The sequence below is a fragment of the Typopeltis vanoorti genome, chromosome 20 (assembly GCF_054136105.1).
Source record: "Typopeltis vanoorti isolate ZY-2024b chromosome 20, IOZ_Tvanoo_1.0, whole genome shotgun sequence".
NCBI classification, from domain to species: Eukaryota; Metazoa; Arthropoda; class Arachnida; order Uropygi; family Thelyphonidae; genus Typopeltis; species Typopeltis vanoorti.
In genome coordinates, this window is record NC_143568.1 from 99,279,574 (window position 1) to 99,299,415 (window position 19,842).

Below are 19,842 nucleotides of genomic sequence, written 5' to 3' on the forward strand. Positions count from 1 at the left end.
CCTGGCAAAGAACACTGTTTTGCTAATCTTTTTTTGCCCATTCTGCTTTTAGTGACTATATCAGATGAGATTAGCTAACACATTCCTGAATCTGTGAAAGTTCTTTCATAATATCCTCATTTTTAATGTGATACCCGCCACTGATGTCATCTGTTCACTCCACTAATATTTCTCAGAACTTTCTTATTAGAAGTTTTCAAGTCTTTTATCAAGTGAATTTCCCCAGAAACTATACTTATTTTATCAAGTGTTTTATTTCTAACCCAGCTCTCAGATCCATAAGTTAAAATTGGTTTGAACACTATCTTGTATATAGCTAATTTGGCTAATTTCTCTCTCATTCCATATAAATGTATTCAGCTGACTCACTACCATACCAGCTTTACAAATTCTGTTGTCTATTTCCATATTTAATTTGCCATCTTCACTAAAAAATTGTGCTTGAAATGTTTTACTTGTTCTATAGATTGACTATCGAGGATACAGTTGATGTTTTTTTTTCAGTGTTTCTACCTATTTTGAATGTCTGACTTTTTATTGCTGATTTTCATACCATACCTATTACAACAGCTATTCAATGTAGTCGGGGGAATCTTGCTGACTTGTACTGGATTTATTCAAAAGTATAACATCATCTGCATAAAGTAAAGAGCTAAGATTAACCACGTCACTGTCAATATGGATAAAATACATCACTCCTCTACACTTCGTATCCATCATATATTTCAATGTAATATCAATGGTATTACTATTTTAATATACACTTTGCACCCATGGTAACCTGGACGTATATATACGTCTTGGCCGGTTGGATGGTTAACATAAATTTTGATATCAGATTTACACTGAAGATAATATGCACCTTTGTTGCACACCTGACTTTACTTCAAACCATCTTCCTGTACCTCTTTCAAGTCTAACTTCTAACTTAAATAGAAACTATGTATTGCTTGATATATTGTCCCATTTACACTATATAACTGTAGCATTTTGAAGAGCTTTCTTCTTGGTCATATGCCTTTTTCAGAGAACACAACTTAAATGCAAATCTTTATTTTCCTAAGATTTCTCAACTATTTGTCATAAAGTGAAAATATGATCCTGACAACCTCTATTTGGCGTGAATCCAGCTTACCCTTCACCAAGTTCCCCTTCGATAATTTTTCTTAGTTGTTTCTAAAGTATACTTGCATAAATCTTACCAGGAACACTCAGAACTGAATGTTTCTGTTAAGATTTATGCCTATAGTTGAGACCTATAATTCTCACATTGTTTTATTTCCCTCTTTTTTATAGATGGGTACTATGAGAGCTATGCTTCAGTCATCTGGAATTCGATCCTCTGACCAGGCCTTCTGAATTATGCATTGCAGCCACTGTAAAACTTTTATACCTCCATATTTGAGTTCTGGTCGAATTTCATTTACTCCACCTGCCTTTCACATTTCAGGTTTTTGATGACTTTTTCTACTTAAAGTATGGATATGTATTCCTTGCATTCCTGTTGAGAATTTTCTCCCATCATGCCAGTATTGCTTGCTTCATTTAGCAGTCTTTCAAAGTAATTACTCCAGACATCTAGAATCTTTATCTTCAGTTTTCATGTCACCTTTATCATTCTCTGATTCCTTTTACAGTACTCTTTCCTCCATTTCTAAGCTTACTCAATAGCCTCCAGAATATTTTGCCATCTTCCTGATATTTATTTTGTATGTTCTTACCAAAGTCTTCCCTTGACTTGTTTAGCTAGTTTTACACAGTGCTTTGCTTTTTTACATTTTTCTCTGTATTCTTTAAGAGCACAAGCTGACTTACTTGCCCGGAACTTTCAGTATTCTTTGTTGTTTTCCTTCACTGCCTCTTTAACTTCCCAAGTCCAACATGGAGTTTTGATTTTTCTATCCACATAATCGCACAAAAATTGCCTGTCTGGCTGAATCAATCGGAGTTTTCTTCAGGATTTTCCCGTGACTCTTCAAGGTTTGGTTCTTGTTTTCAAACTGTCATTTTTTTCTTCAATGACGTTTGTGTATTTGAGTCTACAGTTCACCTAAAAGCTGCTCAAACTTGATTCATTTTAAAACTTTCTTACACTCTTCTTTTCAATATGATCGTGCCCACAACTAAATAGGGATCACTTGTCATTGATATACAAATTAAAGAATAGTGTCCGTATTTCAGAACCCTGAGGTACTCCACTAGTCACCTTCATTCTTCTGGATTACACACCACCATATACTACTCTCTTTTGTCTTTCAGCCCTCCCCCTCCCATATCTACTAGTTTCATATTCATTCCCATTTGTTCCAGCTTTGTAATAGTTTTCCTTGTCGTGTTCTGTCAAATGCCTTTGCAAAGTTCATCAGTATCATGGTGTAGCCATTTCCTTTATCCAATTCTTATGTCACTTTATTATAAAATATGAATACATTATTAACCACCTTACCGGCCATTATTGATCAAATACATTATGGATCCTCATACACTTCGTATCCATCATATATCAATGTAATATCAATGGTATTACAACTTTAACATGCACTTCGCATCCATGATAACCTTGACGTCTTGGCTGGTAGCATGGTTAAGATAGGACCTACCCTTTACAAAGCTATCCACCATACAGTATCACATTGCTATCCACTACTGTTGGATTTTGCCTTTAACTATCTTTTCCAATGCTAACAACCAGTCCTGATAAATGAGGGTGTGCTGAAAAGTTGTGATAATTACCATGAAGGAATTGAAGTAGAATCTTGTAACTTACATGAAGTGTTATACACTTGTTATAGCACTGTTGCATGATTTGCAATATTCTGAGGAAAAAAAGTCTTTACCTTGTTGCATAAACCAGTCATTTTTGTTCTAGGTGTTCATCAGAACTTTTCAGTCCTCCTCGTATTAATTGGTTTGTAGTTTACTACCTCTATTTTGGAGCCGCCTTTGTATAGTAGAAGTATTTTACCTTCTTTGAACTTGTCTGGAACTATGCCAGAGCTGAGACTTAGATTGAACAACTTCATCAGAGTCAATACCAATTTCTTGCACATTCACATAGTACATGGACTGACATGCCATCCAATCTCAGCACTCTGTTCACGTTCATATTTTCAATATGCTGAGCACCTCCTGTACATCTACCTCAGTTTTGACATGCATCTGTCACATCAACTGTAAAATCTCTACCTGGAGATACGATACACCTTTCCAAAATGATCGCTCAGCAACTCAACTATTTCTTTTTCCTCTGTCACATTCTTTTAACTTTGGCTTGCTTAGCCAATTTTCTTTCATGATCTGATTTCGTCTTTCTTACCAAACTAGTCACCCTTCTTGCTTGAACTTTGTACTGCTGATGAGTATGCTGATCACCTTTTCTTTATATTCCCTCCACAGTCATTTTTTTATTTTTGCAGCTCTTGTTTTATATCTCTACTTATCTGCTTAATTGCTTTATCCTCCTGAACTTGGGTATGTAGTCTGATACTACTTCTCTCAAACAATCTGATCACTTCCCATTCATTACTGACATTCTTTCCTTGTAGTTTCTCAATCCATGGTACTGCTCCAAGATGACTAAGTCCATAATTACCAGCCTTTATAGTTCAACATAAACCCTTTCTTGATAGAGAATTCCACATGTTAGGCAACTTCCCAGAACAAGATTGCATGGTCACTCTCCCCAATTTGGAGGCAGTGCCTACCTTGATTATGGATATATCTTTTGATGCTATTATCAGATCCCATACTCTCAGACCCCTTGTCCCCTCTATTACATGTTGTTTCATGTAATTATTCTTTAACACTGCATAAATTCCACCCAATCTATGTCCCCATAGTTAGCCTCCTATAATAATTTTTGAGCTGCACTCATTGTGCTAATCTGTCAATACATGGCATCTTCATGTGGATCTCCCCCCCTTCAGTCTAGCAGCACCCAACAATATATATTTTGTCCTGTTGTCTTCTGTTTCACACCAGACAGCCTCAAATGGACCATCTCCCCCAGATCTAAAATCCTTTTTAACTTCTAATTTTGTTGGTCATAATTTTTTAGCTATCAGCAATATCCCACCTCCTGTCCCTTTATCCTCCCTGATAATACAGTACCCTTTTCTTTCTATCCCTGTAACTATATCATTTTCTGTCAACCAGGTCTTACTGACACCTATAATTTTTGGCCTAGTCAAACTGACCAATGCCAAAAACTAATCTCCCTTATTCCTAATACTTCCTTGCATTTGTGTACATGCATTTCAACATTACATTGTGTAATGTCATTACCAACACATTTGAATCAGAAATATGTGAAATTGCATAATGCTGCATATTTCATAATGCTCATTTATCACAGAGGTGGCCAGACACATGCTTAATTGTATCTCTTCCCTAATATCTCTAGTTTCTCTGGTTTTCCACTTCCAAATTCTCATGTTTCATGAGAATCATTCTGTAAGAGAGAGCTGTCATGATTTAAATATGCAGACTGAGCAGATAATAGGTATCCATACAGTTTTATGTGGAAATGATGTCAAGTTGTGTTTTGGGATGGAAAGATTACAAGTGTGTACCATATTGTAATATTCACTAAAATGAAAGACATCTGTAGAACACATGTAACAAGGGTGTAAAGTTGTGTGTTTTGGGATGGAAAGATTTCAAGCTCTATATCACACTGGAAATGTACTCTGGAAAATGAAGCTAGGGATTTGGGGTTGTGAATAAGGTGTTAAAGTTCAGAGGACATTAGGTGGCCAAGGTTAGGATTACTGGGTTATTGAAGAACACTAAAAATCAAGGAAGTCATTTATTCCTCTTTATATAGCCACATTCAGATCATTGTGCTTATGTCTTGTCACCCGAGTTTCTTGGGAGTGAGGAAGTGACAGAGAGGATCCAGAGGTGAGTGAACAATACGGTAAGAGTTTTGTGGAATGCTCCCTGTGATGATTAAGGGTTTATGGGTTGCACAAAAGTTGGTTGATTGGTGAAAAAGAAGATATGATAGAAACATTTGAGATACTAAAATGGTTTTTATAGGAGTGATATTGAAGAAATATTTCAGCAATTGGCTGGCTGGAGGGGTAGAACAAGAGATCATCTCTTGATAATTAAGTGTGTGGTTAGCAAAAGTGTCACGACTATAATTTTTGTGTTTTGTCATTGAGTTCAAGGAGAAGTAGAATATATGCTGTGTGGATAGTTGGGATCTCCTGTGATAAGTCTTCAGACTCCATGGAGGTACCTGTGTAATAATAATAAATGAATACCAAATATAAATCAAGAACAAATAGAAAATTAATGGAGAAAATACTGCAAAGAGTCTAGTCATATTTTCCTTCATTGTCTTGTCCATTAACACCCCAACCGGCCATGACATCCAGCTAAATCTGGATAAGAAGTGCAATTTGTTCTCACCATTTCATCCACCTCAGCCAGTAGGGATGTTAAGAGGATAATGGGTGAGAAAGTGAAGAGAAAAATTACTGATGAATAAATAATTAAGAGTGACAACAAATGGAAAATAAGTGAGGCAAGTACAATAGCAAAGGGCTGAACCCAGTAGTCACTTGTTATTTCCTATTGTATATTCACAGAATTGACATTTGAATGATAATCCATTTAGTTTACATTATTTAATTTTTTTTGGCATTCATTCAGAATTTTATTTAATTGTTACAAATAGAAATTATGCAAAATAAGATATACTTCAGCATAGAAATCATTAATGTTGATTTATTGTAGAATTGCAGAATAATTTAATATGAAATATATTTTAAATTGTCTGGATTGTGTGCTCATTAGTTCAAATAGCATTTTTGTTCAAAATTATTAAAGGGGGGTTGCATTTTTCTGTATTAATAAAAGATGGCAAATTCATTGACAAGCTACATGCATCACTAGTTTTGAGTTTGTAATATAAAGACAAAAACAATATAATAAAGAAATTTTGCATCCCAAATGGTATCAGAAGCTGTTATTCACTGGTCAGGATATATTTTAAACTACTGATTTTGAAGAGTGGTTATGTACATTTACATACTTAGCATAGCTGTAACCTAGTGTTACAAGCTAGAGAACCTGGCAGAAGCATCACTTGGTTGCTTAACATTTATGAAGCAGCTACTCAAAGGAATACAGTACATCGCAAAGAAAAAAGTTTCAGAACTTCTGTTTTATGTTATGCCTTCCAAGAAGTAAACTGACATTTAATCTTGTGCCTTCAATGCATTTGGAGGAATGATAGGCTAGTGCCTCCTTCTATTGCGAAAACCTCAAGTTTGATTCTTCTTATAATGATAGGAATCTTTTTATGGACTTATTCCATTGAAGGCGAGTTAGTTGATCTCATTTCAAGGTATCAGGCAAATTGGCCAGAGAATACAAGCAATTAGCAGATGAAAAAAAATACTATTAATGGATGATGTACAGAGCAGATGGTAGATTATTTGTAGTGTATTAGTAAATTTTAGATAACATAAGTGTGGATGGTGCATTAAGTAGGATGGATAGCAGGTTGTAGTGTACAATGCTTTTCACATATTGAGTCTTCAGACTCTATAGAGATATCACATAACATGATAGGACAATGAGTGGTTCTGTTGAGGTGTAGAAACATATAGCATTATTTGATATTCTTTCCAAACAAATAGATTCTTAGCATGGATTTTTCTTTTATTTTTAGGAGGAACTGTTGAAACTTTCAAACCATCCTTATACAAAGAGAAGACCGGTATGCTTAGATCCTGTACATTTAAAGTAAGTTATTTTATTATAGCTTTCTACCATTTTTTTAATGATTTAAAAATAATTATTTAATCATAAGATTCACAATTGGTCTGTTATTCTATAATATTCACCATGCTTGAACATTTCAAAGATTTAATGAATCAGAATGAAATACTGAAAATTTAAACTACACAACACCTAAATTCTTGCATCTTTCCTTCACCTTCATGTACTGTACAATATATGATGTTTTGGTAAATTAAAGCATAGGACATATGTTTAAAAAAAAAAAAGTGAAGTACTGAGGAAGCAGGAGGTTGACTACAATTTAGAAATACAGTAATCTACCATTTATCCAATGATGGTGGGAAGGCGATTTGCCTTCTGATAATTGAAGGGTCAGATAAGTGAAGTAGAATTACACGGTGCTCTACCAAAAATTGGTTGACATACTGAAGGATTGTTGTTTTGAAGGTTGAATTAAAGATTGATTACTGTACTAGTAGTACATCAAATGTGTAGTTAGTATAATAGGTAGTGTTAAGTAATTAGTAGTACTGTTACTGTTATTGCTTATATTATTATTATGGGCAACTCCAAGGAGTCCCTAGACTTTCGAGGGAAGCCCTAACATCATGTCAAGAACAACTATTCAATATTCACACAGTATCTATCATACCTTGCCTTGAACTCATTCACAGTCATGGCACCCACAACAGACTCTGGCAGCTTATTTCACTCATTCACCACTCTCCAAGTAAAAAAAACCTAGCTCTAACACCCTTGCTAACCACACTCTTTCCCAACTTCCATGTATGGCCCCTAGTTCTCCAACCACCAGCCCTATTCTCAAAAATATCTTCTGAATTAATCTTATAGAAACTCTTCAGTAATTTGAATGTCTCAATCATATCACCCCTTTTCCGCCTATCAACAGATTTCTGCAACCCACAAATCTTCAACTTGTTCTCATAAGGTTCATTCCATAGACTTGCTATCATCTTGGTCACTCGTCTCTGGATCCTCTCCACCTCCTCGCCATCAAGAAGAAACCCTGGTGCCCAAATCTGGGCACAGTAGTCTAGATGGGTCTTATCAAGGCTCGATACAGAGGAACAATAACATGTTTGTCTCTGCTTGTTAAAGTATTTTTCAGCAACCAAGTGATTTCATGAGCTGATTTAGCCACTTTTGCGATGTGCCCCCTAAACTTCAACTCCCTATCCACCAACACTCCCAAATCCCTGACCTCGTCAATCTCCTGGAGTACGGTTCCACCAATGTGATATACTGCTGCTAATCTTTTTATCCCAAAATACGTAACCTTACACTTTGCCACGTTAAATTGACATCCATTCTCCTTAGCCCAGTCATCCAAACTATCCAAATCATCTTGCAAAATTTTGACATCCTGTGCACTCACTATTGCTCTACCCAACTTTGCATCATCAGCAAACAAATGAACACTTCCTCTCAGATTCTTTTTCTATATCGTTAATGAACAAATTGAAAAGTAGTGGTCCAAGAACAGAACCCTGTGGCACACCACTAGTCACAGGACATCTTTTGGACTCTACTCCTGAATAAACCACTCTCTGATATCTCTGCATCAACCACCCTCTTATCCATCTCATCAACCCTATATCTATCCCCATATGCTGCAGTTTACTGATTAGAATTCAATGTGGTATCCTGTCAAAGGCCTTAGCAAGGTCCAGTAGAATCACTGTAAACCCATTACCCTTATCCAGTTCAGCCGTCACTGTGTTATAAAACGTGAGCAAGTTACTGAGGCATGATCTACCCTTCACAAAACCATGCTGTCCCCCATACGATATTCCATTTTCATCTGGATGCCATTGTATTCATATTCCTCCTTATTGGCACTATGTGCACAAATAATCGTATCTATCAAATTACTATTTTGGAAACTCAGAAATCACCCAGACACGCTAAGATACGAAAAGTAAATAATATTACGTAAGATTCAAGCAAATTTACTAATTATTTCTTAAAATAACACTTACCTGTTCAGGCTCTCTACAAACACTACACACCATGTAGCCCTCTAGTGGCCCTAGGCCATTGCCCTAGAATATTGCTTGAATTTCATAGTTTATATACCCAGCAATTAACAATATTAGCATCTTGCATCTTCCCCATGTAACTGTTTCTAAGTTGCAGCCATCTTCCTTCTCCATCCTTTGTACTTGGCTCACTTTTTACATAAGGGAATTTGGTGATTACTTTTATAGACGAAGTTGGTAAAACCCTTCAGTGACAAGTTGTTAAAAGCATCTGAGCAGTAAGACCCGTATCAATGTTTTATTGTTTTATAAAATTTTATTCCTCCTTCACAATTCATTTTCCATTTTGATAGTTTTCTGTATTGGATCCCAAGGATGGGATCCCAAGTATTGAGGAAAATAGGAAGAAAATAAGACATCCAAGAGAGAATGTCAGTGACTAAGCCATGTATTTTTAAGCATGGAAGTAATTCGGGAAAGGGAATACCCCTGTTTATGACCAGTCATAAAAATTGCCTGCAAGCCGATTACAACAATAGGTGGCATAATCCTCTGTTCTCAAAACTGAACAAAATAAAATCTGTGTTGCAAATGTCAGTGACCAAGCCGTGTATTTTAAAACATGGAAATATTCATGAATTATCGTTAATTTTCACACATCAAAATCTTTCAACATTCAGGAAAGGGGATACCACTGTTAATGACCTGTCATAAAAATTGCCTGCAAGCCGATTACAGCAATGTAATCGGTTCTTAAAACTGAACGAAATAGCATCTGTGTTGCAAATGTTAGTGACCAATCAGCAAGGAAGTATAAAAAAATTTTTTTTCACTGAAATTGAAGATCAAGGTAGTCTGTATCCGGTTCTCAAATCTAGTAATACTGAATACTTTCTTCGCAAGTTCGTATTGTAGGGTGAAAGTGCTTGTTTCGAAACTGGAGTGCCATGATTTTTTAAAAGTAATAGGCCTACAGATTTAAAATTTAATATGAATAAGAGACAAGGGACTTTGTTTAATTTTGGTGTTAAGAAATCTCTTATTGACAGTGTTTGTGATGCAACAGATAGTGATTCATCCATCTCCAGCCTACAAAACGATCTCCAGGATGTACAAAAGGAGGGGAAAACTACCAGCACACAGGAGAAAAAGTCTGCATTCACTCGTAAGTGCTTATAATATTATAAATTTTTGGTGATCAGAATGGGATATGTCAATGAAAATCAGCACAAATTAATGATGTTGGCCTGAGGAAACTATGCTACAAGATTTCATTAGTCCAATGATTGATAACTGATTTAAATATAATTTTATATTTGTCAACATGTTACACTGTATACATAAGTGCACTAATACCCTTTATGATTATGCCATAATTAATTATTAATACATTACAAAATAATCAAGGTGTTCTGTGAAAATTTCAGGATTTGCGAAGTGTTCCGTCATAGGAAAAATCTGGGAAATGCTGCACTAATGAATGAATTATAAATTTTATATTTTATTCTAATTGATGCTAATTAATAACAGTTAATTTTATGCGGTAATGATTTAATACTGCATCTTTGCGTTTTTATATTTCGCTCGACTGAGAATGGCAGCATGTATGATCTAAGTGTTTGTGTGCATAAGTTTTGATAAATCTGAACTTTTTATAATAGATTTGTGTATATTTTATGGTGGTAAATGATAAAATAGACTAGTATCTACATATATTTTATGAATTCATGACATACTTAACTCTTTCTTAATTTTTTTTTTGATATTTCTAGGCTATGCAGTTTGCCTGCGAGTTTTTCAAATTGTCACAAATCTCCATAAATTTTTCCAATATATTTATTAAAAAAATCCACGTATAAGTGGATCTGTGTTGTTCAAAGGTCAACTGTATATAAGTACATGGTATTTGTGTTAGGTTTAATTTGTATCAGGTTTAATGCCATAAGTCATCTAACTAAAATAGTCCAGTGTAATTTTATAAATATTTATCACAAAATCAACTGTCTTAAGCACTGTAAGCATCAATCAAACCTGTCTCTCATGGTCAGCAAGAGTTCATTATTTTGTTACTGAAATTTTAATATACTAATGTAGAATTGTTTAAGAAATTAACAATTTTATCACTATCCCTTGCCACCACTGCTGTTATTATCCTGGCATGTATCGTAAAAAGATGCTATATCAGTCCTCTCAGAGATACAAATTTGTATATTAACAATTTTCCTTCAAATTTGTTTGATATAGCAATAGTCACTCTTAGTGGATCAGCTTATTTTTCCATCTTCCAAGGTAGGCATAACTTTCTTACTCTTCCTACTTCTGTAATGTTCTTTTGTTTTCTGACTGTGTGGATTATCACATACTGCACAAATGCATTGATATCTTAGTTTTCTTCTTGCATTTGTAATTTTGTTTCATGCACCTACCATATTTACTTGAATATAACTTGCATTTTTCCCCAGAAAAATTAAAGTTAAAAAAGCATGGTGCAAGATATATGCAGGGATTTTTGTAAACTAAAGTTCTATAGGAAAAAACTAAATTCATGCTTATAATTAAATCATCAGTATTCGTTATACGAGGGTGGTCTGAAAAGTCCTTGGCCTAACAATGAAAAAACGAATTTATAATTTCAAAATTATTTTTATTTTTCAACATAATCTCCCTTAAGACTAATGCATTTATTCCAGCGATGCTCCAGCACCATTATCCAATCCTGTAATGGTTCTCAGTAAGATCTGCAAAATACCCCTCTACAGCTGCAATCACTTCTTGATTTGAAGAAAAATGCTGACCAGCAAGGAAGAGTTTTAGTTTTGGGAAGAGATACAAGTCAGAGGGAACCAAATTTCGGGAATAGCGTGGATGCTCCAACAATTCATAGTGCAGATTTTTGTTAAAAGATTGGAACTAGTCTTGTTAAAAGATTGGAATAATATTCCCTGGTTATTATTTTACCCTTTTCAGAACATTTCAGACCACCTTCATAATTTATAACGATGTACATTATTTATAAAATGAATGTATATGAATTTTAATTATTAATGTTATTTACGCGATCGGCCTCTCACCTTCATCACGTGATATATTTGAATCTTAGCGCTGATTCAAATATTCAAATTAGTGAATGACTAGCTAATGAGGAATTTCAAAATATCTGCAACTGTCTATTTCTTAGTTTTAAACTTTTTTTTCTTGTATGCTATTCAATTCCCTCAGCCATACAGCTGGTGAGGGTAGCTATATGCTACCATACTAGGGAAATGATTATGAGCAAGATGGTTTCCCATTGCCTTCCTTGCCATACTATATCCTATGAACACACAGGTCCCGTGAACACACAGGCTACCGGTTTGCCTGCTTGCGGGATGAAAAACCCCAGATAAACTGGAAAAAATCCTGCTGTCCATGCCCAAGACTGGCTCACCTGGTTATGGCTGAGGAGTATCCTTAAGCTCCTCACATCATCGAACCTAGGACACTCCTTCCCCATGCATATGGTTGAGAAGCACAAAACCACTAGGCTTACCGTTCGGACTGTTAATGTCTTTTTTTGTAAAATAAAACCAGTGGTGCGAGATATACGTAAGGGTGAGTTATGTTCGAGTAAATATGGTATTGTTGAGTTTCATCTTTGATTCTTTTGACAGGTACTATTTACAAATTCCTGACTGTGTATAATTTTAATTTCTTTCCCAATATCTTCATTTTTCATATTGTCATTGTCATCTCTTCCTGATTTCTTCTGAACATTCAATTCTATAGTCCCCTGTCAATTTTTTTTTAAAATCCATATATTAATATTAGTTGAGTAGGGGAAAAAATGCCCATGAAAGGACAAAACCAAAATATTTGCGAGAAAGTAATTAATCATATTTGCCTGCTTCTAACATGGTGTTTTGGCTGATTTCCTTTATCTTACTTGTTTCTTCTATTTTCAGTTTTTTTTAATATAAAACTGTATATGAGAGAATGTAAAACCTATAGCATATCATTGCTATCCTGTTTTGCATCCTCATGTCTTCTTTCTTTAGATTATGGACGAGAAAGGAACTAATTGTGTTCTTGAACAGCTTGGAAGTTGTAAATCTTTGAGAAAATAGTGTGTGGAAGACTATTCCAAGGGACAATAGAAGATGGAACAAAACAGGAGGATGAGGAGTTGGTTTGGTTGTTTTTGAAGTTGACAGTGAATGGATGTTTAGCAATAACTTGTTTTTTCAACTTATGACTTAAAAGAGAGCAGTGTGTCTATCAGTTAAGTAGGGGGGAAAATGCCCATGAAAGGACAAAACCAAAAATAATATTTGTGAGAAAGTAATCGCATTGAATCAGAGAGAGAGAGAGAGGGGGGGGGGGGGGGTCAACTACTCACTGGATTGTTGTTTTTAAGGTGGTATTTGGTGCACCACTTTAAATGTGAAAACGGCATTCTAAAATATATTTGATCACTACACACGTATTGATTTGCTGTATTGTATATGGGAGTGATATATAAATAAGTAAATGGTATTTGTATCAGGTTAGCACTTGTGAGAAATAGCCTTGAGTGTAAAGAACAGGAAAATTTTTTGATGGTTGATGAGGCTGTTAATGTGATGTGCTTCTTCCAGGAAGACCAGAGGAGTGTCAGCTCAGGAAGAGAAATATGTTTGTATTGATCTGGGGGAAAGGAGGTGAAATTGGTTATTTTGTGAGAAATTGATAGAACTGTGTTTTTGTAATGTTCTTCACTGGACTGAGAACTTGTCAGTATATTAGAGAATGGCAAGGAGATAGCATTTAATGCATTAGTTATGGAAGCTCTTTAACTTAGAATGTTTGTAAGGTTTGTTACATGAAAAGACTAATCGTACATAAAGTGCCTTTGCACACCGAACAAGTAGGATTCAAGTTCAGTGTGCAAAGGGTCTTTATGTATTAATAGGTAAAGCATGCATGCAAATAGATCTCTGGTATTCTGGCATTAACGGAAATATCTGAAGAGAAGAAACCATCCACCATGATACGTAATAAATGCACATTGAAAACTGCCAAACCAGTGGCAAAGTACAGAAAGCATTCCATAAGATGTTAGTTTGATAATTGGACATGTATACCACATCCAATCATATGGTCTGAAAGTGTGAGTAAGCACATACATGAGTATCTCAAAAAGCCTTTTTTGGCTTATCAAAAGATGGGCTTTGTTGACTTAATGGACCTGCTTTGGAGTTAGTAGAATTCATACGGGTGGCTTCCAGATGGTGAAGTTGACTATTTTGGAGGGTTGATGCCATACAGTTGGATGAGGTTTGACTACTGACTTGACCCTAGAATCAGACTACATTTAGTCCATTCCTAAAGAATGGGCTGAATGTAGTCTTGATTCAATTCTGAAGGTTTGATGCTAGGTGAATAATACATTGGAAAATTATGGTTGGATGTTAATTCTGGAGCAAACACTTTCAGTACAATTTAATGCAAACAAGCTCCTTCCAAGTCCTGATAGTATTTATTTCCCATCAGGACGGACTTGGAAGATGAAAAGAACATTCAGGTCTGGAGATTCTTGATAAAGTAGAGGTGAAGGAGTATGCTAGAAGATTAGCTTTATTCTTTGAGTGATTATAATGGTATTAACTCGATATAAGTAGAATTAAAATGAAGTTGTATCCATGGACCTTAGTGAGCCACCAGAAGGTACAACTCCTGTTTGAACAGGAAGCAACTTTTCTATACTTGGTCATTCAAAAGTTAGAATTTGGATTTTTGAATGTTTTATTGAACTTCATTGTAGACTAAGACTGGAATGCAGAATATTTTTTGCTTGAACCTCCAGTAAGTATACCTTTTTGGTATATTTACTGGAGATGAGAAATGGATAGTAATGAGAATTTTTGAGTGGAAGGGTAGGCATTCATCTGAGAAAGAACTATTTTGAAGAGACCAGCTTAGACTAGAGCGGATCTCCCTGATTTCTAAGAAAGCTTAGAATTAGAATTCCCATCGTGTACCAATGGGAATGAAGCTGAAAGTGCCTGGCAGAATGATATACCTCAAAAAACCAAGGTAAATGAAGGTATTCAAGGTAAGCTTCAGAGATTGATCAAAGATATAGATGGATTATCAGAAGCTGTGGAGTGGTGAAGATGTTAGATGAGTTCAGAGGCAGACACTAATGTAGAGTGGTAAACTCGACATTAATATATCTACCTCTGTAGACATGATAGGAGAGGAGTGTTGCCGGTATGGATGATTTGAGTCCCGTTAGGGTAGAGACCATTTCTATTTGGGCATTCTCTCTCTCACATGGGATATCAGATCTGACAAATGCATAGATATCCATGTGATGAAAATAATCATATGGCATATAGGTTTGTGTGAACAGTGGTACCAGGATGTGGTTTGGCAGTTAATACTCTGAGTTGAGATGTCTGCTTGTTGGTGCTGTGTATCATTTGCATTTTATGTTGGAATGTTGAACTGAATATGAAAGTCTATTTTTGTGATATGGGCTTTTATTTTTTAGTATTTTATTGTTTTTATGTTATTATGGATATGGTTGGCAATTGAGTCTGAACTGTCTGCAAGTTTGTGTGCATCATTTGCATTATTGATATGTGTGAATGTTGAACTGAATGTTGGGTGGGGGAGGGTGCACAAGAGTTTTTATTTATTTATATTTTTTGGCATTTTATTGTTTTTATGCTTTTTTTTGTTTACAAAAGATGCTATAATTATTTATGATCCCTTTAACATAAATTAAATTGTGAGTCATAGCCCTATTTTATGTTGCATAAGTTTGATGGCATCCATAGGAGGGTATGTTGTTACCAATACAATTGGGTTTCGATTTTATTTTTCCACTTGAAGTTGGTAGTAAGAGAATGCCTCATGACGTCATGAAAGTTTCTCTCAATGACTTACACGTCTTCTTGTAGACACATTGAGAAAAGGGACTGTAATATTTCAACTGGTTAAATATGAGTCAGACATTGGTATCTAGCTTATTGAAGAGGTCTGTAGAATTTTATAAATGTACTAATGGTGTAGTGTCGACTTTATCGTTTTGCTTTCTCAAAAAAATTTGTTATTGACAAAAGTAGCTCTGAGCTAGGTGAATTAGAAAGGATTAAGGTTTATTATCTGTGGTAGATAACATTTAAATGAATAAGAACTATGTTTGTTATATTCACTATTATGTAAAAGAGAAGTATAGGTACATATATTTTTTGCATGCTTAAGAAGTTGCCAGCATTTTAGAGGACTGAAATAAAGATATCTGAAAAATGTGGTTTGTTCTTTATGTATTGTATTTTTGGGAAATTATTTCACTCATAACAGGTTGCTTACTTTTACAAGTACATCTGGCAAGTGGGATCCTGAACGCTGGTTTATCAGTAAGAGAAATGAAAAGCCCCTCCATTTTGATGAGTCTAGGCCTAAAAGGGAGAGATCAGATTCAGAAGTTAGCATAAGTCATAAAAGAAGAACATCAGATCCTAAGGAAAGAGTTAGAGAAGAGAGGGACGATATTGTTCTTAGTCCTCAACGCCGAAGTTTTGGCACTGGGTGCCATGTAATGCAGCAGTCATCTTTAGCTAGGCGACCTGGCAGTCCTACAGACGTTAGAGATACAGAAAGGTAATTTCAGAAATTTTTGAAATTGATTTTATAGTTAAGATTTCTAAAATGCAAGGATTTAATTTGAAAAATATTAAAAAAATTAATTAACATTTATGTTATGTACATACTTAATTTCATCCATTTTCACTTGTGATGATCGAAATTATGGTTGGAATAATTTTATTTTCTGAAATTGAACATTACATGCAACAATTTTGTTCAGAGAGAATCAAATGTTATATATTTTTAAAATGAAATATAAATTCTGAAATAAACTGGCATGGCATGTCAAGCATGTGAGGAACTTGACACTACAAGTTCCTCATATACTTCATGCTTGCTGATATCTCACTATAGTATCTGCTGTATGTTGGATTTAATCTAGCTCCTCCAGTGTTTTTTTTAATCACTCCTGCATGTTAAGATGCAAAACCTGTAGCAAATTGGTGCTACGTGTGAACAGGGATCAAGAGAAAAGTAATGTTGATATTTTTCTTGAACTCGAGGTTGTAGTCTTTAGGAAATACCCCATGGGGGGGGGGACTCTTTCAAAGAACAGAGGTAATGGAATGAAAGATGAATGGAGTAGTAGCTTCACTGGGTTAACATTTCATTTGTAAATGGACATTAGGCAGCTGTTGCTCTTGTTATTTACCAGACATATGGGAGAAATGATGGATGCTAGTTCTGCTGAATAGTAGCCATGGAAATTTCTGTAGAAAAGATGCAGAAATTGAGTTATTGGCTAGAAGAGTTTAGAAAGGAATAATCATTTAGTCAAACTGCTCTTTTCTAGACAGCATCACTAATTTTTAAAGAGATTTTTGCATTATCCCAAATAAGAGAGCAATATTCCAAAGTTGAGTGGATTTGGAATTTGTAAAGGTCTTAAAAAAGGATGACGTATTTTGGAAGTTGTGGATGCAATAGATGTTGATGTGTATTGTGCCAGGAAAGACTGGGGAATAAGGATCAATCAGAGGGGAGAGATCTCATTTTGGTAGTAGTGTTATTAAAGGTAAGGGAAGAAGAACTAAGGAGGATCAAGAAAAAAAAAATGCGACAGTTGAAGGTGACTTTTTTTTTCTCATAACCCAGTTGATTATGACTGGAGTGCTGCAAGGTTTATCATGAGAAGGTAATTGGAATACATCAGTTTATATATATATATATATATAGGTCTCATGTAACTCAGGAGAATTTCCTCTCATTAAAATACATTATAATATGCTTCTTTCTTCAAGAGTTATTGATAGGCTTCAAAGTATGATGAGGCTTTCATTGAATGAAAGAATTCAGTAGTTTTAAAGAAGTTGGGCTAAATGGACATTGACCTGCATCTTCCTGTGGAAATCGTTTAAAGGAAACCAAAGAATGATCAGTTCATAATTATGTTAATAATTATAGGAAAAAATGTAGAACACTGATTCAAAATCTGTGAGAAAGATTAGAAATGAAAGAGTACTGTAAAAGGAATGTATGATAAAGGCTACACAAAAATTGAAGATAAAGATATTTTAGATGTTTGGAATTATTACATTGCAAAACTGTTAAACAAGAAGTGGCAGTGACAGAACAGGGGAAGAAAATATCCATGAGGAATGCAAACAGGAATATGTATTAGTACTTGATGTAGAAAAAAAGCTATCAAAAGCTCTGAAATAGAATTGCAGCTGGAGTAGAGATTCAATCAGAAATACTCAAATATGGAGATATAAAAAGTTTTTCAGTGGCTATACTGCATATTTCAGAGGGCTTGGTCAGAAGGTTGAATTCCATGTGATTGGAGTAAGTAGAGTTATCATAGTTCTCATCTATAAAAAGTAGAATAAAACAATGTGAGAAATAGAGGAATTTCTCTACTGAGTGTTCCAGGTAAGATTTACGTAAGCATACTTGAGACAAGGCTTGTTCTTCTCCAAGAGAAACTTAGAACATGCTGGCTTCAGACCATATAGAGATAGTTAAGATTAGATTTTCACTTTATGACAAATAGAAAAATTGTGTGAATATAACAAGTATCTGTACTTAGATCTGGAAAAGGCTTATGACAAGACATTCTGAGAAAAGCTTTTCAAAACGTTGCAGTTTTGTGGGGTAAATGCAGTATTCTACTGAGCAGTATATAGTCTGTATTTAAGTTGTAAGTTAGCAGTTAGAATTGAAGGAGGCTTAGGAAGATGGGGGGTGATGTTGAATGAGCAAAAGTGACTGTCATGAACAAAAGGGGCATTGAATTGATGTAAGGGGGTGGTGAAAGCATAAAGGACAAAAATTAGGTGCTGAAAAAAATTTATCATCACAAATTTTGATGATATAACTGTTGTATAACGTAAGTAAAGGTCGTAATTATTATTATTATTATTACGGGCAACTCCAAGGACTCCTTAGACTCATCGAAGGAGGCCTTAAACATCATGTCAACAACTATTCAGCTTCCACACGGTATCTATCATACCTTGCCTTGAACCCACTCACAGTCATGGCACCCACAACAGACTCTGGCAACTTATTCCACTCATTCACCATTCTCCATGCAAAAAACCTAGTTCTAACACCTTTGCTAACCACACTCTTGCTCAGTTTCCATGGATGGCTCCTAGTCCTCCCACCACCAGACCTTTTCTGAAAAATATCCTCTGAATTAATCTTATAGAAACTCTTCGGTAATTTGAATGTCTCAATCATATCACCCCTCTTCCACCTATCAACCAATGTCTGCAACCCACAAATCTCAACCTGTTCTTAAGGTTCATTCCATAGACCTGCTATCATCTTGATCACTCGCCTGTGGATCCTCTCTACCTCCTCCCCATCAAGAAGAAATCCTGGTACCCAGATCTGGGCACAGTAGTCAAGATGCGGTCTTATCAAGGCTCGATACATAGGAACAATAACCTGTTTGTCTCTGCTTGTTAAAGTATTTTTCAGCAACTAAGTGATTTGATGAGCTGATTTAGCCACTTTTGTGTTGTGCCCCCCCCCCCCCCCAACTTCAACTCCCTATCCACCAACACTCCCAAATCCCTGGCCTTGTCAATCTCCTGGAGTATGGTTCCACCAATGTGATATACTGCTGCTAATCTTTTCGCCCCAAAATGCATAACCTTACACTTTGCCACATTAAATTGACATCCATTCTCCTTAGCCCAGTCCTCCAAACTAACACCATGATGCCAAAATTTTGCAAATCATCTTGCAAAATTTTGGCATCATGTGCATTCACTATTGATCTACCCAACTTTGCATCATCAGCAAACAAATGAATAGTTCCTCTCAGATCCTTTCCGATATCATTAATGAACAAATTAAATAGTAGTGGTCCAAGAACAGAACCCTGCGGCACGCCACTTGTCACAGGCCATCTTTTGGACTCTACTCCCAAATAAACTACTCTCTGATATCTCTCCATCAACCACCCTCCTATCCATCTCACCAACCCTATATCCATCCTCATATGTTGCAATTTGCTGATTAG

At 35.4% G+C, this 19,842-nt stretch overlaps 1 protein-coding gene across 3 annotated transcripts in view; it reads left to right on the forward strand.

Annotated features, from left to right (window-relative positions):
- LOC150095705 (uncharacterized) overlaps nt 1–19,842 on the forward strand; it is a 338,480-nt gene that overhangs the window by 53,470 nt on the left and 265,168 nt on the right. For 2 of the 3 annotated variants that reach the window (XM_090410275.1, XM_090410278.1), the window contains exons 3-4: nt 6,686–6,759; nt 16,083–16,382. In XM_090410275.1, coding sequence (XP_090266401.1) covers nt 6,686–6,759; nt 16,083–16,382 — 374 coding nt within the window. The remainder of the gene's footprint in view (nt 1–6,685; nt 6,760–16,082; nt 16,383–19,842) is intronic. The other variant, XM_090410277.1, reaches the window with a different exon arrangement.